Below are 21,175 nucleotides of genomic sequence, written 5' to 3'. Positions count from 1 at the left end.
CTTGAAGCACAATTTAAAATGCTGGGCGTGGCCACACTGCTATCCAAATCTGTGGAGTTGCCCTCTAATTGTGGATTTCCTTTTGGCATATTCAAGAAGTTCGCACAGAGCAGGAGAGAAGTACCTGTTAGTTCATACTGGAAGGCAATAAGGAGGGAGAGGTGCAGGCCTCTATAGTAGTCCATTATTGAACGTAGTCTGGGATACTGCGCTTATTAAACGAAAAGTGGTGTAAAATCTAGAACGGTAGTTGTGTGAGACAAAAGTTCATTCAAATAAGACTACAAATCTTTATAATGTAGATTTTGAATCCTTGTTTAATTTTGTGTTTGTATTCATATATACAGACCATTAGCCAGATGTCCATTTCCACCTTCAGTGCAGATTCCGACACATTAGCCATTCAGACTTTCCACCATGATCACACAAAGTACTTTTCTTTCCTGTTCAAGAATACTTTCAGCAAAACTGATGACTGATTTAAAAGTCTGTCATTCTCCAACACCGAATACACGATTTCTATCTCACAGCACAGTTAATATTTTTGTATGAATCACTACATAACTGGCACTAGACAGTTGTCACCCATGAAGTCAGCTTTAAGTACAGAAGAGTGGAAGAGTGAATTATCTAAATAAAGTGCTTTTAATATCTCTGACTGATGTTAAAAATCAGCTCTTGTAGAAACTTTTTCATGCTTTTAATAGGCAAATAATGCTTTTCACATACAGACATGTCCAGCACAGAAATTACTAAGATGGCATTGTGCATTGTACTCAAAACTAATTTCATTCCTTTGAAACATTTTTATAACTTGTTTTTAAGCCAAATCTTTGGTTGTGCAGATATGATTAAAATTCAGCATGCAACTGACAAAAATGGGGAGAAGAAAAAATCAAAGGCAAATCTGAGCGCTTTCTGGACGGTGCTTCGCCAGTCATGCTCTAGTTTCACATGCCTTCCTGCAGGAGAAAGTTTAGACATGCAATTCAAGCAAGAAATGGCTTTCAGCTCAAATACAGGCCATTTGCTGCCAAGACGGCCTTCCAGGATGGTACTGAACTCAATGACACTCCCTTGCCTCAAGTTCAATAACACTTTCTTAAACTCGTTGCTTGCCTTCAGCACAATATCTTTGGTTACATCGTCCTCTTCCATAACCTTGCTTCCATTGAAAGGCATGCCTACCGTTATTTCAAATTTATAGCGGTCAAACCTCTTCATGTGGCAGTCGTGTTTCGTCAGATACTTTAGACGACAGAGTTCCTCCTCTTCCAGGGTTACATTTTGGGGATCACATGCTGGATATGTTTCACCGTACAAGCACCTCAACCAGTCACCAATAAGAAAAGGAAGCATATTTACGGCTGATTCCGCGCTATTGTCGATGTCAGTAACTCTCACGTATTTGAACCTTCCCATCCAAGTCACTCTATGGCCCTCCAGATGACTACATAAGATTTGGGTGCGCGCCATGTTAGTTTCCTTCCAAGCCCGGGGACCACACAAGAACCCATACTGATTCCATGTCAAGGTAGAGTTATACACCTTCATCCCCTCTGAGCGGTACACATAAAACCAGCAAAACAACACTATGGCAGTAATCCACACCAAAATAAGCTTAACTATAGAACTCTTTGTTAGGGATTTCACAATTTCAACCACAGAGATGCTGGCCTTTGTCCACCATCGGAAAAGCAACGGAACAGCACATAACAGAAGAGTTACCACAATTTTCATGAGCTCTAATGTTATGAACCATTTTATGAAGTGGACGAGGCACATCAGTGCAATGCCTACCATGAGAACAGGAAGAGCAAAGAGGAAAAGGAAGTAGCCAACGGAGGCACGAATTAGCCCAATGCCAGAGGATTCTTTCAAAATCACCACTGACAGTTCACACCACATGAAGCACACTAAATAAGGAACCAGGTAGCAATAGGTGCCTTTGAAATTCCTCATCTGTGCCATTCTGAAGAAGAGATAAAACAAATACAAAAACAAAAGGCAGGGAACGCTCACGTTCAGGACAAAGAAGTGGCCAACAGGAATGCTGTAAAAGGTTTTCCCCAGTAGCTTCAAATGGCCCAAATGAACAGGTATAACCGGCAATAAGGAGAGGGAACCTGCCGCGACTTCTGTGAGTAACGCTCTTCGTGTGTAGGGCTCGGCACTTGCGCCCAAACTCATGTAACTTGTCACCATGAAGAAAACAGAGATAGTGGCCAACTCTGAGCAGGGGATCCAGTCCTTACTAGCTACAGGGAAGGAGAAAATGACAAAGAACACCGAGAGGAGGAAGTACAGGTAGGGTTCTAAGTGGTTCCAGCCAAAATTCACTTCCGCTTCCTCGACATCTAGGTTGGGTTCAAAGCGAAGGAGCAAGTCGGTGAGGGTGCGGAAGTTTTCCCAGGCTTTGCTATCTTGGAAGACTTTCAGGGTGCAAATCACCATGGAAATGAAGGACAGATAGAAGATAACTAGTGGGATAAAGAATGCAAAGAAGTCAATGGTCAGGTTACTGATGATGAAGAAGAATATGAGAGCATTGAAGTGGTGTGTTGGGATAATAGTGGACAGCCAATGCATTCCTGCTTTAGATGCAAGATCTATAAGGTGCTCTTTGATTTCCATAATGGCATGAAGTGGAAACTTTATCACCTGGAAAGAAAGAAAATGCAGTTCACGCAACAACTCTTTAGTAGCATCGCGTATCACCCCACGTCCCCTGGACAGAATGGACAATCAAGCCAAACCTGATCAGCTGTTTCAGAAGTTTCTTCTTCTTTTTAACAAACAAGCTGATTGTGATAGCCATTGTGTTGGGCTCTCAACTAGTGCCCACAGACATTGCAAAACCTGTCACCATTTCATCCCATTGAAATGGTGAACTCAGGTGATCCAGGTACATACGAGATGGAAGTGAAATGAGTCCTTTTAAAAATATATGTTTTTGCAGAGACAACCTGTGTTCTACACACTGGGGAAGGGGGGGCTCCCCAATATGAAGAGGTTTGCAAATTAAAGGAATTTTTAAAAACCCAACCCCCAAATGCCTGACAAGGACCAGGTGGTAGAAAGTCTATATAGAGAAAAAGAAAGAGTGTAAAGAAACCAGAGGCAGATTCTATGAGTTTATCAATTACAGTGGTACCTCGGGTTACATACGCTTCAGGTTACAGACTCCGCTAACCCAGAAATAGTGCTTCAGGTTAAGAACTTTGCTTCAGGATGAGAACAGAAATTGTGCTCCAGCGGCGCAGCAGCAGCAGCAGGCCCCATTAGCTAAAGTGGTGCTTCAGGTTAAGAACAGTTTCAGGTTAAGTACGGACCTCCGGAACAAATTAAGTACTTAACCCAAGGTACCACTGTAAATGTATACAGTGGTGGGAAACAGATGAGACACAGAATTTTGGCTGCCAGTAGAAAAGCAGCCTCTTCAAAAGGAGAATGAAAAGTGTAGAAATGGACCTGCTAAAGCTTTTTGCAACAAGTATCCTGGAATGAGAGTTGTGATTGGGGAAGGATGTGCGCACACACATGCGCGCGCACAGAGCAATTGAAAGGAAAGGAAAAAATGAGGCTACATTCAATTTTCACACTTTAGAACCTTGGCCCTCCTCACTTATTCTTAAACAAAATTTCACCTTGAGTCGAAGAGGAAGGTCTTCTGGACTCTTTCCTGCCAGTTCATCGTCATCGTCATCCTGCACCAGAAGGTTGGTTGGGATGATGCCTTTTGCATACTTTTTGGTAATTTCAACAAAGTCATCCAAGGCAATATAATTCTTAGCTGAAAGTTGTAAACACAAAACGCATTACTAAAACATTTTTTAGGGGGGGGATTTTTCTTGAGAGAAAATGGTTAACGGTGGATTATTAACCAGTGACAACACATATAAACCAGCAAGACTAGATTTAAAGTTGGTTCCGATATCAACATTTTAAACGTGGCAAAACTCTCTTCCTTTTGACTCTCCCATTGAAGTCATGAGTTCAAGATTATAATGCCCTTAACTATGCAACTTTAAGCCTACTGTATGACTGCCGCAGGGGCCTGTGGAAATAAAATTCTAGAAAATATTCAGAATTATCATGGCGATCGAAGGATGAAGAGCAAAATGAAACTCTGCAAAGCCAGCCAGTCACATACAAATGCAAATCCTGAACGATGGGCCTGAACTGCTGATCTCATCAACCAAAGATGGGGAAGTTGTGGTCCTCCAGATCTTGGACTCCAGCTTCCATCAGTCCCAGTCATCATGGCCAATGACTAAACTAAATGTAGATGAGCCCGTGACTCCCAAGTTCCAAACAGATAATTAAAATACTGCTATGCCTTTATTTTTAAAAAGTGGATTTCAGGAACTCTGAATGAACTAGCCCTTTAAACATCCTGAGAAATAAACAGGATCTTAGTCTTTTTAGTTCTTGTCTGTTTTTGTTGTTGTTGTTTACATTTAGGATCCAAGTGATAATCCTAAGGAAGTTTCTCGACTAGTAATTATGCCTTTCTTGTCAGTCAAATTGGAAGAATGTATAAAACTAAGTTTAGGACTAATAACTTTATGAAAAAAGAAAAAGAATTGCAACTTCAAACTTAACAGTTATGGTGGAAAATATTGAGCAACAGCTGTCTTTACACTTGGAATAAAGAAGGCTAAGAGAAAAGGTTCATCTCCCCCTTTAAGGTGGGGGGGGAGGTGGCCCTTTCCCAGAGGCTTAAGGATCCTATTGGTGGGTCCCGATGATTATCCTAACCCTTAAATGGCTGGAAAAGGGCAATGTGCACTGCTCAATGAGAATGACATTCCCTGCTTAGCAGCACACAACCCCCTGAGGGGGTAAGTGGCAGGTCAATTCAGATACTCAAAAGAAGCTATTTGCTCATCCTCTGCCTCAGTGAATGGGCACAAGGCCCCTCCCTCTCCCTTCTGCCCTTCCTTCAAGAAGCAAAGCACCTGAGGTTTCCCCCATAAGAACCCTGAGAGGTAAGGTTATGATGCTATTCTATCGTATGCAACAAATAACTTCTAGGAGACGTGATCATGGTTTATTGTATTTGCAGTGCCTGGTGTTTTTATGTACAGATAGGTAGCTGTGTTGGTCTGCCATAGTCAAAGAATAAACGGACATAAATCTGACATCAAGAATCACAAAACAGAGAAACCAGTAGGAGAACACTTCAATCTCCCAGGACATTCTATACAAGATCTCAAAGTAGCTGTTTTACTACAAAGGAATTTCAGAAATAGACTGGAAAGAGAAGCTGCTGAATTGCAACTCATTACCAAACTTAAAACCATGGAGAGACCTGGTCTGAACAGAGACATTGGATTCTTATCTCATTATACATGACTAAGCCATTTTTCACCTTCTCACCCCTTGCCTTTTCCTGTAAGACCTATTGCAGTCGTTAAGAGACGTCAACAGGCTCATCTCAGCTATCTGCCAATCACCCATTCCCACCACCCTTCTGAGTAATACCCCTCCCCACCTTCTCACTATATAGAAGGATCTGGCAACTTCTGTTTCAGTGTATCTGAAGAAGTGTGCATGCACACGAAAGCTCATACCAAGAACTAACTTGATTGGTCTTTAAGGTGCTACTGGAAGGAATTTTTTAATGGTGTTTTTATGGTTATTGTTGCTTTTCTTTTTCTTCCCTTTGTGAATGCTGCCATGCCAGTGCAATAAAGTTGATGATGATGATGATGATGAGAGTGTGAATGGTCAAAGGTCACTCAGCGACCGTGCACCAATTCCCCCAACAAAGTCTCCCCCCCTGAACATTGCTGGCTCTTTATGGGAAGTTTTTGCTTCCCCACTTTGGAAAAGGCTCAAACGTGAAGGACAACAATTTGGAGCAGCGCAGCAGGACACTGAAGGGCAACCGTTAGAAAACCGCATCCTGAACCCAACTGAAAACATTCTGAGGACATGATCTCCAACATCTTTCTCACAAGGTAACTGATAAAAGAATTAGCCCGAACCGTGTATAAGATCCAATTTTAACAGAAGAAATGCTTCCTTACATTCGCTGCTCACCAGCCGTTCCAGCATCCTTCTTTGCTTCTGTACGGCTTTTGGAACTGGGCCGCCAGTCTGTTCCTCGCCACCTGTTTGTTCAAGGTATTTCACACAGCATCAGTGGGAAAATTCAAAGAAAGAGAAACTCACCCAAATGATATACACACTGCACCAGTCAATTGTGTAGCATAGGAATCTGCTCTTTCAAAATAGCTGTGGCCCCCATGTTTTAAAAAAAGCAATGTAAAGGCTGATTCAATAAACAGCTTTCAATGGATTAGAATGTAAAGTTGATTAATTATCCAAAATGCCTCTTGTTTAAATGGAAACCTTTTTGCCACAGGAAGGAGCAATTTTTGAGAAATCAAAGAGAGCGAAGATAGTGTGAAAAACTAAAGACTGTCACTTAAACTTTGAGGGCCACTTTATATTACAGTAACGCATCAGAAATAAAATACTGTGCCTAAGCGTGCTACCTGCAGTTTCATAAGGGTTTGGGTTAAAAATAATAGGGTTTTTTTAAAAAAAAAATCCCAATTAATGAAAAAGAATATGTAATTTACCTAACAGATCAATCAACTAATTCTTATGATTCCTGGGCATCTCCAGTTCTTGGGAAATAGGACTGGGAAGGACCTGTCTCTTCTTGAGAACCTGGAGGAGTCCGCCAGACAGGGGCGAAAATACTAGGCTAGATGGATCATGGTCTTACTCAGTTTAAAGACTGTTTCTTATGGCCATAATAGATAAGGTACTATTGTTTCCAGACACTTTACATTCTCAGAAAGCGCAGTGGAGTTCATGTGCTCTTTTACTTGCATATTTTAATGAAATAATACCTATGACTATCACTGCAACGTTTTTTTCTCTTAAGCAATTTTCCCTACAGCAAAGGTTTAATCACACCATTCTAATTTTGGAAGAATTATTCATGTTCAGTACATCTTTTATACTATATTGGATACAAACCTTCACTGTCAACTTGGCCAACATTTTCTAATAGTTCTGAAACAGCCAACTGCTTTTTCTTCTTCGGGTTTAGTTTCCAGTACATGACTAACGCAGCCTTTCTCACGGCTCTTTCTAAATCAGTCTCTGATGATAATTTCTTCACTTCTTGTTCATTCTCTGAAGTGATGCCTCAAAGAAAGAAAGAAAATGAATCTGTACGATTATCCCACCTTCTAGGCTGGGGGAAGAGTTGACACCTTTTAATAATTTGTCACTTCAAAAGATATCAAAGTGCTTGCAAAAACTAACTCACATTTCAAACCAGAGTTAGGTTACTCGCATAGACTCTAAATTCACATCTTATACAGCTAAAGTAAGTAGGCAACTCCTTAATTCACACTGTATTTTACAGAAGGCATCTCTACATACCCTTTGGAACAAAGACTCTTCTTAATGAATTACATACCCAAAAGAGTTTTGTTGATGAGTAGAGAAGTGAATTTTGCCATTTCATGACATGGGGCTGATGCCAAGTCTGATCATGAGGGCGAGGCAAATGGAGTTGCAAAAATCACATGCACTTTCTGGTTCTCATTGTAGCCAAGACCAAAAACCCTTCTCCAACCTTATGCCATTAAAAAAAAACCTAATTATTTTCTTTCTCTTGGTAAATACTAAGTATTCCTCTGCATACTGCTCATCTGGCCTTTAAAAGTGTATACAAAACTGCGATTCTTGGAATAGAAGAATCTCGTCTTCCCCTTGTTAGTGGCTGCGCACAAAGAACAAAAAAGTAGCCAAGCAAACCACCAGCCACACACATTTTCCCCTGGACTAGAGGAAGGTCAAAAGGGTGCTGATGGAGGGTGGTTCGTCTATTCAGGAATATGTTGTTCAATGACTTGTGCAAATGGCTTCACTCCCACCATAACCACAGGGTGTGCAGCTTGGGAAAGCTCATGGATCTATAACTGTTGCTAAAGGATCAAGTGGCTTCACTGTTATGGATTGCCCTTTGTTAGCCAAGGCTAATATACTAACTGTGGGCTTTCCTGAACAAAGACTGCATAACCTCAGTTACTCAAACTCTGTCTAGTAATTTGCAGGCTCAGATGGCTGCAGTGCATTCTTGCTGGGTTTTGCCTTTGATGAAAACCCACATGCTCCAACAAGTTCAAAACAAAGCTGCTAGACCGCTAAACAGGGACTAGGGACTCAGCTATACAGCTGCAAATAAAACGTTTTAAGTGTGTTGTAAAGTGCAATATACAAATGTGACATTAGATGGCAATGGTGAGCTATGGCAAATTCAATATATTTTACAAAACTTTTTTTAAAAGCATTTTCACAGCATTTTTAAAATCTGTGTGTAGATTCCACCTAGCAAGGAGGATCATAGCAGACAGGATAAATATTATAAAAATAAATAGAATAAAAATAAATCTTGAGATTTTTCTAACATGCTTATCCTTGAGGAAGCTCAACAGAAGTCTCTTGAAATTCACAATGGAGATGTTAATTGTCAAGGACCAGGAGGGATGTATACCTCTTCTTTCCGCTAAACATCTCCTCAGCAGTTTAACAGCTTCCCTTCGTCCCTGCTTGGCAGCAAGGATCAACCACTCCACCCCACTGCAACTGTTCAGCTCCTCATCCTGGTCTTCTGCAAGCTTCAGGTAATGCTTCCCCACCTATGCAAACATAGAAAAAAGATTTTTATTTTTTGTTTTAATTTAAATAGGGTTTCTTCCACCTCTACAACTCTATGATCCTACAATTCTCTTCTGCGTTCAAATCAGGGTTCTCCTTATGAACAGCCATATTCCATAGCATACTTCATATTGAAAGAAAAGTACCAGCGAACCAAGGATTCCTTTCAAAACGAACCTGGCTGACATCTATTCCTGTGTTTGATGTAACACAGCTGGGTAGGAGTGACCAAATATGTTGCTCTAAGTCAAAGACAGGATGAAGCCCTGGTCAGCCCTCACCTGGGCAGTGGGGGAAAAGACTGGTGTTACCCCACAGCTGGAATAGATGCTTTCCCTCCTGTGTTTCACATCATTCCAAATTGCAAGCTTCTGTAGTAAAAATGGAATCTCTGAAAATTCAGCGCAATGCCATTTATAATCCTATGAAGTTACACCTACAGCGTAAGACTTTAAACTATAATTAGAAAAAGGGCATCCAGCACTATTTAAAGAGAGCTATACAGGAAAGTTAGAACTGGATATGGAACAACTGATTGGGAAAGGAGTATGACAAGGCAGTATATTGTCTCCCTGCCTATTTAACTTATATGCAGAATTCATCATGCGAAAGGCTGGACTGGATGAATCCCTAGCCAGAATTAAGATTGCTGGAAGAAATATCAACAACCTCAGATATGCAAATGACACAACCTTGATGGCAGAAAGTGAGGAAGAATTAAAGAACCTTTTATTGAGGGTGAAAGAGGAGAGTGCAAAATATGGTCTGAAGCTCAACATCAAAAAAACGAAGATCACGGCCACTGGTCCCATCACCTCCTGGCAAATAGAAGGGGAAGAAATGGAGGCAGTGAGAGATTTTACTTTCTTGGGCTCCATGATCACTGCAGATGGTGACAGCAGTCACGAAATTAAGAGACGCCTGCTTCTTGGGAGGAAAGCAATGACAAACCTAGACAGCATCTTAAAAAGTAGAGACATCACCTTGCCGACAAAGGTCCGTATAGTAAAGGCTATGGTTTTCCCAGTAGTGATGTATGGAAGTGAGAGCTGGACCATAAAGAAGGCTGATCGCCGAAGAATTGATGCTTTTGAATTATGGTGCTGGAGGAGACTCTTGAGAGTCCCATGGACTGCAAGAAGATCAAACCTCTCCATTCTGAAGGAAATCAGCCCTGAGTGCTCCCTGGAAGGACAGATCCTGAAGCTGAGGCCGCCTCATGAGAAGAGAAGACTCCCTGGAAAAGACCCTGATGTTGGGAAAGATGGAGGGCACAAGGAGAAGGGGATGAGATGGTTGGACAGTGTTCTCGAAGCTACCAGCATGAGTTTGACCAAACTGCAGGAGGCAGTGGAAGGCAGGAGTGCCTGGCGTGCTCTGGTCCAGGGGGTCACGAAGAGTCGGACACGACTAAACGACTAAACAACAACAACAAAAATACAGGAAAGTGACAACCATGAAAAATTACCTCTGTTTGTGCTTTAGGTTCCCCAGCTTTTGCTCTTTCCAGAAGTTCTTCAAAGAGCTCCTCTGGTTCCTCCATCACAGTCTCTACAGAAGGCAGGCAAAAGAAGACTTGCGTTTACTAAAGGAGTATTGAGACTGGCCCCATCTACCACCACTGGGCCACCTGCACAGCTTGAGCAGATCATGTACTCACTGGCGCTTGAAATTGAGTTTTTCAGGAATGCAAGTCAAATCTCCAGCTGCAAGAACGAGTCTTTACAAACAATGATGCTAATAAATTAGTTATCCCAAACCGGATCTTGGTCACAGGCACACCACATATTTAAAATACTCTTTTTAAAAAATATATATTTTTATTAACAAAACAAATTATCAGTCAAAATAACCAATTACTGTATTTTTGCTCTATAAAACGCACCAGACCACAAGACGCACCTAGTTTTTGGAGGAGGAAAACAAGAGGAAAAAAAAATCTGAATCTCAGAAGCCAGAACAGCAAGAGGGATTGCTGCGCAGTGAAAGCAGCGATCCCTCTTGCTGTTCTGGCTTCTGGGATAGCTGCGCAGCCTGCATTCGCTCCATAAGATGCACACACATTTCCCCTTACTTTTTAGGAGGGAAAAAGTGAGTCTTATAAAGAAAGAAAAAAGGTACTTCCCCCCCTTTTATTCCCCCCTCCCTCTCCCATCCGCTAAAGACTTCCCTCAGCTCCCCACTCTGATTTATTTGAACATATTCTCTGCATGTTAAAAATTGTACATATCTTTGCCTTATCTGTCATATATTCTAGTAATAAATTTGTGGTTGTTTATTCAAAACCTGTCAAGGAGTCCAAATCATTTTGTTGTTTTTTTAGATAGTTTGTAAAAAGATCCCATTCTTCCTTGAAATCACGATTGTCCTTCTCATGTAATTTATATGTCAACTTTGCCAACTCCACATAACTCATCGGTTTTTCTTGCCATTGTTCTTCGTTGCGGTTTCCTCATTCTTCCACCTTGTGCTAACAAGACTCTTGCCGCTATTGTTGCATACATAAATAGATTATTTGTTTTTCTTGGCAGGTTTCGTCTTAAAATCCCTAACAAAAACGCTTCTGGTTTCTTTACAAATGTCATTTTAAACATTTTTTTTTCAATTTGTTATGTATCATCTCCCAATTTTTTTTAACTTCTCTACATTCCCAACACATATGGTACAAAGTACCTTCTTTTTCTTTCCATTTCCAACATGTATTTGACCCAGTTTTGTACATTTTTTCTATTTATACTGGTGTGATATACCATCCATAGATCATTTTCATATAGTTTTCTTTCAAGAGAGAACTATCTGTAAATTTCAAATCCACCTTCCACAACTTTTCCCAATCCTCAAATTGTATATTTATGTCCTATATCTTGCGACATATTTAAAATACTCTTGTGCCACTTTAAGATTTATGCAGAATCCTGGAAGCTGTAGTTTGTCAACGGTGCTGGGAATTCTAGCTGTGTGCGGACAGCACCATTAAGAATCTCCCCAGGATCCTATGGGAGAAGCCATGACTGTTAAAGTGGTCTAAGTGCTTTAAAGGGATGGTGTGGGTATGCAACAACAGCAGCAAGAATACTTATTGCAAAGTATTGGAAGACACAAGATCTACCCAACCTGGAAGAATGGCAGATGAAGGTGATTGACTACATGGAATTGGCAGAAATGACTGGCAGAATCCGAGACCAGGGAGAAGAGTTGGTGAAAGAAGACTGGAAGAAATTCAAAGACTATTTACAGAAACATTGTAAAATTAATGAATGTTAGAAGGATGTTGGATAGAAACTAAGCGGTTTCCAGCTGTAATGCTTTAAGAGATGTGATTTTTTTTTACAAATGGGTAAAAGTTTAATGGTAAGGATTTGCTGAACTAACAAATCGAATTGGAATACAAAGAAGGGAGGTATGAGGAGGTCCGAGGAAATAAGTGTATGGAAGTTATGTTATTGAAAATTAATGTGTGTTTTTTAACTGTTTTTTATTTTGTATGTTTATTTTTCTTTTTTCTTTTTATATCTTAAAAACTTTCAATAAGTATATTTTAAAAATAAAATAAAGGGATGGTGTGGATCTGTGGATATGGTACTAGCTCTGCTACACTGGAACAGCAGCAAGTGAGTCACCATTTCTACTTCCTCTCTAGGCCAGAAAGCGCCATGGTTTGTTTTCGTAAGAACAGTGCAACGCGCTGAAAAACTGTCTCAGGACCACCATAGCTGCTTGTATATTTTCATTTTCTCTCTTCCTCCATCTCCTCTGGAAGGCAATTCATCTTTGTTTGGATGATAAGTTTATGTTCAGCATGAAACTGGGCCTTTCGAAGAGCTCTGACTCATGCAAATGCACAGCCAGTCTTCAAAACAAGCACATACTTTACAAAGGTCACCTTCTTAATTCTTGGAAGGGAAGAAACCGGCTGCAGTATTTCTTCTTAACTCTTTAAAAGCAATACACCTTCCTGCAATTTAGTGGACGATGAAGAAACTCTTCTTACACATTCAATCTGAAGCAAGTCCATCAGACGTCCTCATCTTTTTCTCCCTTGGTTCTATGGCTAGTCCCCTTATTAGCAGCAGCTCTGACAATTTCAGGAAAACTAAGCAGTACTATCACATTTTTATGCAGAAGTTATTTTCAAGCAGATTATCTAATTAAAAAGGCAAAGGACCCCTGACAGTTAAGTTCAGTCGTGAACGACTCTGGGGTTGTGGCGATCATCTCGCTTTACTGTCCAAGGGAGCCAGCATTTGTCCGCAGACAGTTTTTCCGGGTCATGTGGCCAGCAGGACTAAGCCACTTCTGGCGAAACCAGAGCAGCGCACAGAAAAGCCGTTTACCTTCCCACCTATTTATCTACTTGCACTTTGACGTGTTTTCAAACTGCTAGGTTGGCAGGAGCTGGGACCGAACAACGGGAGCTTACCCCATCCTGGGGATTCGAACCACCGACCTTCCGATCGGCAAGCCCAAGACTCAATGGTTTATAATTCCCAAGCAAATCAATCTGCTTTTGAAAAAACAGTAAGGGGGTGAAACAGCTGGAAAGAGGGCATTTCCTCAGCCTCCAACAGCAGCAACCAACAAAGTGGAGGGAAACCCCTGGATTACAACAGGGAAGTAGGTGCAAAGCTTTCATTATTAGTGCCAGACATGCCTTCATCACACTGGCTATTCGGGCCCTCAAGCCCTTTGCAATTAACATAGAAACTTCTGCTTTCGAATCACTGGTAGATATTTCATCTAACAAGGACAGGCTCTTAGCTTCTCTAGAGTCTATTTATACTCCTCAAAGCGAGTTCTGTGGCTGAATAAATATCTTGCTACACATGGAGGGACCAGGCCACATCCTACGTATCAAGTCCCGTTCCATTCTTAAACTACACTGATCAAACTGCAACTTGTACCCAAACGAATGTCACCAGGGTTAGTATGATGGGCACCTGCTAAAGCCCACAGTAGACACACCACGGATCTGAGATGCTGGGGCACTCGCTTACTTCTTGCATGGTCAGATGCCTGGCCACCACAGAATAAAGAGGGTGCAAGGTTCCACTGCTACTTGCTTCAGGCCCCCCTCCCAAAGACCCTTGAAAGATATACCATTTGCAAGAGTTAAGCAGAACAACACTACCTCAAATTCTTTTTGGGCCTGCCAGTTCTGTGGAAGGAGAGTCATGCTCCGTTACCACCAGCAAACAGATCTCAGGGGACATTGTAAAATCCAGTCAGAGATACTCTTAGAGCAGGCATGGGCAAACTCGGCCCTCCAGATGTTTTGGGACTACAACTCCCATGATCCCTAGCTAACAGGACCAGTGGTCAGGGATGATGGGAAGTGTAGTCCCAAAACATCTGGAGGGCCGAGTTTGCCCATGCCTGCCTTAGAGGGAGGAGAGTAGCCAAATTGCTCAAACTAAAAAAAAAAACCCAGGTTGTTGCTCCACTACCTCCATCATTCTGCCCAGACACTGAGGTCCAGCTGCGAGGGCCTTCTGGCGGTTCCCTCACTGCAAGTAGCCAAGTTACAGGGAACCAGATAGAGTGCCTTCTCGGTAGTGGCACCCGCCCTGTGGAACACCCTCCCACCAGACGTCAAAGAGAAGAACAACTACCAGACTTTTAGAAGACTTCTGAAGACAGCCCTGTTTAGAGAAGCTTTTAATGTTTATCAGACCACTGTATTTTAATATTTTGTTGGAAGCCGCCCAGAGTGGCTGGGGAAACCCAGCCAGATGGGCAGGGTATAAATAATAAATTATTATTATTATTATTATTTTATCCCCAATGAGGTAAAAAAAAGTGTTTTTTGTTGCTCCTTCAGGTCTCTCTCTAATCAGGAAGTAGGAAACTGCCCCAAAAGTGTCCTTGTCTCTGGAGCCAGGTTCCATATCCCACCTGCTTTTGGCAATGTCCTTCAGCAGCCCTCAAATAAAAAAATACATAAATAATCTTCTGCAAAGTAGGAGTCAGCACATGCAATAAATGTGTTCTCCCCCCTAAAAATGATGAAGAGATTAGCTATTTACTAGACTAAACAAGAAATGCAGTTGATTTTGCTGTAACTATGAAAATGCGAAAAAAGAAAGCTACTTAACTAAAGTAGATGTATCTACTGGTCAGCAATACTGAGAGTGAAGAGAGAAATCCACACAGTATTATTAACATCTTATATTCAGTTTTCAGCAGCAATGACAAACATGCCACCCCACTACAGAATGGGATTTTGTTTATGTTTGTGTCAGGAGGAAAGTATCCATAGGTGTTTTGGCATCCTTAAAATCCCATTCTAAATGTGTTACACGGAAGCAAGAGTCACTGAAAGAATTCTGAGATATTGCTACGCAAGCATCTGTGATCACTGGAGAGTTAGTCACACCTCAACTAAAAGCTATCAGGCACACTAAGTGCCAAGGGGATGACATTTCTACGCCCACAGTGACAGTAATAAGAAGCACATTTAAGATATGTAGGTGGAGGAATAAAAGGGCCAAATCACTTGACACTTCACAAGAATGAAATAAAAAAGACATGTTACAAAGGATAATTTGATTTTTTTTTATGTGGCACCAATTATTCAGAGAACAATGAAAGTCATTTACATAGAGTTTGATCCAGATTTGGAATCATCACAATTCCGCTCACAGAGGAGGAAGGATGAGGGGAGGCAATTCATCCATCTCCCCGTGGCCCCAAGAAAATCTGCTCCAAAGGGTTGCAAGATGGCAGGCAGGAAAAAGGAAATGTGGCAAAAATCACTTCCTCCGCTCCCCCTGCAGGGAATCCTACTGGATCTGGGGGCCTTCCATGAACTGAAGGCATTTTGTTTACAGGTGGGAAACTCTGGATCCAACACACAGAGTATTTTTAAGCATGAAAGGAGATCTTCAGCCCTAATCAATATCCAAGAAAAAAGCACACCAAGAACTCTGGCCAATGTAAGTTTCAATAGTGGGAGTGGTCCCTACTCGCAAATCAATAGTCAGTTGTAACAAAAACTAATCCATTCAGAAGTATGTATTCTGACAAGGATTACAAACTCAAACAGAGACTACAAACTCAAACTCATAAGGATATGTATAACACAATAATTCGTTACAGTATTAAAGATAAGAGTTTATGAGTAGAGATAAATTCATGTTAGTCCATAGTAAGATTTGATGTGAAGATCTTAGTTTCAATCATTGAGCAGAAGTCAGAAGTCAGTTATGGATCAGAAACCAGGACGGGCCCCTGTTTCGATGTATTCACCTAATCAATATACAGTCATACCTCGTGTTGCGTTAGGTTCATTTTGCGTCTTTTCGGCTTGCGAACGCAGCAAACCTGAAAGTGTATACTTCCGGGTTTCACCCCGCACACGTGCGCAGAAGTGCTCTATCGTGCCACCCGTGTGCACAGAAGCGGTGCTCTAGTTACTGACTTTTCGGGGCATGAACGGCAGCCCAGAACGGATCAAGTCCGTAACTAGAGGTACCAGTGTATAGCAAGACCCAATGTAAGCAAAACTTTCAAACAATCTGAAGACTTTATAAGCACATCAAATGCCTGCATTGATGGACACTGAAGAGTAGATTAGACCAAGATCCACACTTTCAACAGTTGCCATCCAGAAAAAAAACAGACTAATTAAATATTTACTAAACAATGGCATTTGCTAAATATTACTTTATTATTTTAGCAATCTCAGAATAGAGTAGCTTTAATGGGACTCCTAGCAACTGTGATGATCAGGTCTACACTTGCCACGTTTTCCCACAGCTACTGGATTAGGACGACCAGACCAGATACTGGTCCCCAAGGGTAAAGTCTCCCTCGGCAGGACTTGAACCAGCAAACCACAGTAGTCTTGCCACATGCCACCCAGGCTGCTCTGGAGGGCAGGGAGAGACATTTGGGTGAGTGGAATCTGAGCATGAATACTTCTGGGGGGGATGGACCACTGCCTCCCTTGACACCCCAAATTCAGAGCAACTTTTCCATTCTAAGAAACGTGATAAAAAACCCTCAATATTAGACTATGAGGGGATAATTAAGAGAAACAATGATATTGATGAGGTCCAAGATTTTTGACTGGCCTTTGTAGACCACCCCAAACCTGTGTCAACCTGTCCCTCCCCAGGCTGCTTTGGCCACCATGAGGCTGAGGTGCACATGGCAGCCACAGGAAAGAGGTGCAGGGTCTGTCCAGCTGGCTCCTGCTTGGCCAAGGCACTCTGGGTGTTTTGGCTGGGCAAGGAAGCCCCTCACCAACCTTTCCTCCTTCCAAGCAGGAAAGTTGCCCCTGCGCCACAAATATACTCCAACCACCTCAGCAATGCTGTGGCCACACTCCTCCCAGGCTTCCCCCTGTCTTGGGAATGCCAGGATGATCTTACTACTACTTGTAAAGGTAAAGGTACCCCTGCCCGTACAGGCCAGTCTTGACAGACTCTAGGGTTGTGCGCTCATCTCGCTTAAGAGGCCGGGGGCCAGCGCTATCCGCAGACACGTCCGGGTCACGTGGCCAGCGTGACAAAGCTGCTCTGGCGAACCGGCACCAGCGCAGCACACGGAAACGCCGTTTACCTTCCCGCTATAAAGTGGTACCTATTTATCTACTTGCACTTAGGGGTGCTTTCGAACTGCTAGGTGGGCAGGCGCTGGGACCGAGCAACAGGAGCTCACCCCACCGCGGGGATTTGAACCGCCGACCATGCGATCGGCAAGTCCTAGGCACTGAGGTTTTACCCACAGCACCACCCGTGTCCCAACTATTACTTGAGAAAGTGACAAAACCCTATTTCACAGCAAGTACAATCCATTTCACGCTTCACGCGTCCTGTTCATCTCAACAATCCCTTTCTGCCTGTTTGGCAAATTGAGGTGGAACTAAGTAGACAAGAACTAAATCCCCAGAAGACGATCAAGGTTTCCGATTCCCCTCACCTTGGCCTTCAGCACCAGCAGCTGCATTTAGTTGGGATCTTCCAAGCTGAGTGTAATGGATGCCTGAAGCAGGATCTTGTTTGGAATCCATTTCTGCTACAGATTAGAAATAACAGAGATTGGAGAAAGTTTATAGCCACTGTGAGCTGTTTTTAATTTTTTAACCATGAACATAATAAAACAGTAATGCATATGGAAATGATCAAGGTCTAATGCTTATCTTTTGAGAGAAAAGCAAACTAATTACAAAATGTATTTCATAGAGAAATGCGGCAATCCTATTCCAGTTTACCAAGGAAGCATGCATAGGATCATGCTGGAAATTGTTTTCCCCCTACTTCTTCAAACAAGAGCCCTGAACTGGCCCCCCTCCTTCAATAAATATGGGTCATATTACACCGGATCATCTCTAAGCATTCGCTCTCATTCAAGGTACATGTTTTTACTCAGCAAGAAGCTCATAACATTGACTGCTGCTCATATCAGGAGGTGTAGTAAGTTCTAACACAGAGAGATTTTGACCCACTCGATATCTGTTTACAAGGATCTGCATGCAAGAAGAGGAAATTAGTAGTCACCCTCTCCTCCTTATGAGGCTTCGCATGCCTGTCAGCTGCTTGACCAAATACACTACAGGCAGTGACCATTTTGTGCCGGGGATAAAAAAAAGAAGGGGAACCTAACAGAGGAATCCCCCAAATAGCCCCATAACGGATCAGTGGTATGGAATGTTGAAATCAAAGAAGCAGCAGCAGCCTGTAAACTGGGTGGTGAGGGGAATGAAATGGAGCAGTTGAAATGCGAGCATGGAGAACCATAGCTATATCATTCAGTATTTAGATATCCATGGGGGGGGGGGATCTCATTGTCTGGAGAGGGAGCTGCCTGGTTCACAATGAGAAGCTATTTTAAAATAATGCCAGGAAGAAATAAATGTCCATAAACATCAGTGGGGAAACTGAGCCAGGCATAAATGTGTCTTGGCCATAGAGAAAACAGCAACAAAAGCAGTCAATGAGGACTGAGCATGTTCACCAGGTGTGGAGCTAGAACCCCGAACGGATGCACTCCAAACTGAAACATTTTGTTGCATTTAGCTAACTGCAAGTCTCAAACCAGCTGATGATTGTATTGCTTCTAGTGGCTTATATAATCAATATTATATATTGATTAGATTGATGCTTTAAAAAATACTTGACTAACCTCTACTGCCAGTTAAGATGGATCAAGGAACACAAGAGGGACCTACAGAAAAATGCTGCAGTATCCTATCAGGAGTGTTCTTGCTCAGGATTCCAGCTAGACTACAATAATAGTACTATCCAGGACACAATAAGGAGCTCAAAATGGGCAATTTCCTTCTCTGCCCCCTGCCCAACAGAAATGAGACATTTTGTTGCCCCTGAAGACCCTAAGCATTCTCAGTCGTCAGTGGATTTTTCTGGGGTGGGGGTGCCCCTTTGGGATTAAAAAAAGAAGTTTTATACTTCCACATACCTCAGGATCCACCCAAGCCTGCCTCTTGCTTCTCAGTCACCCAGATCTGGCTCCAATCCTGCCAGCACTTAGCTACTCATGTTGGCAACTAGAGGGAAGGAGTCTTGTTTACAAGATTCCACAGAGATAACTATGGGCAAAAACTGGAGTCTGGTTATCCCAGGGGCATAATTATTAGTCTGACAGCCAGTTTTTCCTCTAGGATAGGCAGCCTCAAATGCAAAGAGCAAACTACAAGTTTCAGAATATGCAAGTTTCAGAATATCCATCGAACATTATTAGGTTGTTACAAGCAGGATTGTTTTTACAAGGTCAGTTCAGCGGACACTGTTCCAAGTTTTCCATGCTGATACGGAAGCTACAAAAGCCGCCTTTGCAGCTGTCCGGTTTAGTTCTTGAATTTCTCGCAGGACACGGAGCCAGCTCACTGCGCCCGGGAGCCAAGCGCAGAAAGGCGGCGCAGAGACAGAGCTCCGGCCAGCAGCTTCCATTTCTGCTTGTGGCCCAAGCAGAGCTCCTGCAAAGAGTTTCCAGAACTATAAAACAAGGGCAAATTCTCAATACAAGGGGAAAGCTGAAAGGAAGGTTTCCCCGTTTATCCTCCCCCTCACCGCCGCCAATAAATAAGCAGCTCGCTCTGCGTGCCAAAATGAACTAACCGCCTCGGAGCCAAAGATTTTGCAAAAAGGCACATTAATTTTAAAGTTACTGTTCAAAATGAAATCGGAACAACTGTCTGTTCAGACAGCAACCCCGCTAAGAGAGGTTTCCACAAAAGGCGAGGAGGGTGAGATGGAAGAAATGCCAACCTTCTGGTTCTGCGCTGGGAGAGGGGAATCCAGCGAGGGAGTGAACATGGAGAGCGGAGGGCGCCCGAAAAGTCGCGCTGGGAAATGTGGCTTCTCATTAATCTAGCAAGCGCGGCTTGAGAAGCGCCAGGCTCCGCTCCGAAATATGCTGAGTAAGAGACATACATTACGCGGTGAGCCTTTTCCCTCGACGCGAAAGAGTTCCCTCGCCCGGCAGAGCCGCCTCTTCGGAGCAACTCCGGGTCGCCCGGCCTCCACTCGGCGCAACCTCGCCCGCCGCCGCCGCCGCCGCCGCGCCCTCGCTCCTCTGGTCGGCGAGCAGCAGCTCCCGGAGCGAAGAGCAGCGCGCCCAACCAGCAGCAGCAGCAGCAGCAGCAGCAGCGGCGCCCCGAGCGCGAGGGGGCCGCCTCCTCGTCGCCAAGCGCGCCCCGCCCCGCCGAGGGGAAAGCCGCCGCCTCCTCCCGGCAGCAACGCCGGCGGCGGGTGGGGCTTACTCCCGAGGAAGTCTTTGCGCGAGGCGCTCTCCGCTCCTCGCCGGGAAGGGCCAAGCGGGGACGGGGCGCCGGGGCGAGTCCCCGCGAAGCTGGCCGCGCGTCCCCGCAGCCCCTCCCCGTCCGGCCCGGGAGGAGCTCCGCTGCCCAGCTGCTTCCTGCCCGCCCCTCGGCCTGCGCACCCCGGGGAAGGCCGGGAGGCGCGAGGGCGGCGCACAAGGCCGGCTCTTATCCCGGGAGGTTTTCCTGCTGTATTAACTTGGAACCCCAACATCTGGGATCCCCCGCAATAGCTTTGCAAGCATTTCCAGCCCAAACCTTGCTTTCTGCTGCAACATTCCCTCCCCCTGAGTAACTGCTACGTCCAACCAGGGTTCATAGTAACACCACGTAGAATTCAGGATTCTCACATTTACTCCAAACCGGGCCAAAGTTTTGCAGAGCCCAACCCTCATGTTTTGCAGCGCCCCCAAAATGCGCATTTCAGTCATACCTCAAACCCGGGTTGCTAATTAATACCACTCAAAATCTTGTGTTGTTGCATAGCATTTGAAATTGTTTCTAATGGAAACTAAGGCCGCCAATGCTAATGCTGCTTTTTTTAAAAAAAGCAAAATGTCATTGCTTTGCCTTCTGTGTGCAACTTTCATTAACATCTGCTATGGGAATACTGTAGTACTTTCTAACTCAAAGATTAGCAGCTATTACTATTCATGCATGCTTCAACCTCTCGCTTTAAACTGAGAAGAATCATTTCCAAAATGG

The 21,175-nt window shown here is 43.4% G+C and overlaps 1 protein-coding gene across 5 annotated transcripts; it reads right to left on the bottom strand.

Moving 5' to 3' along the window:
- Positions 1-290: 290 nt before the first annotated feature.
- WFS1 (wolframin ER transmembrane glycoprotein) lies at positions 291-20,531 on the bottom strand. 5 transcript variants are annotated; one of them, XM_083460450.1, is made up of 8 exons: positions 20,085-20,531; positions 17,614-17,709; positions 10,160-10,242; positions 8,528-8,672; positions 7,000-7,170; positions 6,036-6,119; positions 3,648-3,793; positions 291-2,661 (listed from the first exon to the last, which is right to left on the bottom strand). In XM_083460450.1, the coding sequence occupies exons 2-8, from the start codon at positions 17,702-17,704 to the stop codon at positions 859-861; spliced, it is 2,523 nt and encodes an 840-aa protein (XP_083316576.1). In that variant the 5' UTR covers positions 17,705-17,709; positions 20,085-20,531; the 3' UTR covers positions 291-858. The 5 variants fall into 5 exon arrangements, with proteins under 5 accessions (XP_083316576.1, XP_083316578.1, XP_083316577.1 ...); XM_083460452.1 differs by having other exon boundaries at positions 17,614-17,706; positions 20,085-20,474; XM_083460451.1 differs by having other exon boundaries at positions 17,614-17,711; positions 20,127-20,197.
- Between the last annotated feature and the right edge of the window lie 644 nt (positions 20,532-21,175).

The sequence above is a fragment of the Podarcis liolepis genome (genome assembly GCF_965112155.1).
Source record: "Podarcis liolepis genome assembly, chromosome: 9".
In the NCBI taxonomy this organism is placed as follows: Eukaryota; Metazoa; Chordata; class Lepidosauria; order Squamata; family Lacertidae; genus Podarcis; species Podarcis liolepis.
This window is presented reverse-complemented; position numbering and strand designations above follow the sequence as displayed.

Excerpts from the sequence above, each read along its gene's own strand:
- WFS1 (XM_083460450.1), bottom strand. The coding sequence starts at position 17,704 with ATGGATTCCAAACAAGATCCTGCTTCAGGCATCCATTACACTCAGCTT. Across the intron at positions 6,120-6,999 it reads TGGCCAAGTTGACAGTGAAG|GTGGCGAGGAACAGACTGGC; the intron begins GTTTGTATCCAA and ends TTGAACAAACAG. Across the intron at positions 2,662-3,647 it reads ACCTTCCTCTTCGACTCAAG|GTGATAAAGTTTCCACTTCA; the intron begins GTGAAATTTTGT and ends CTTTCTTTCCAG.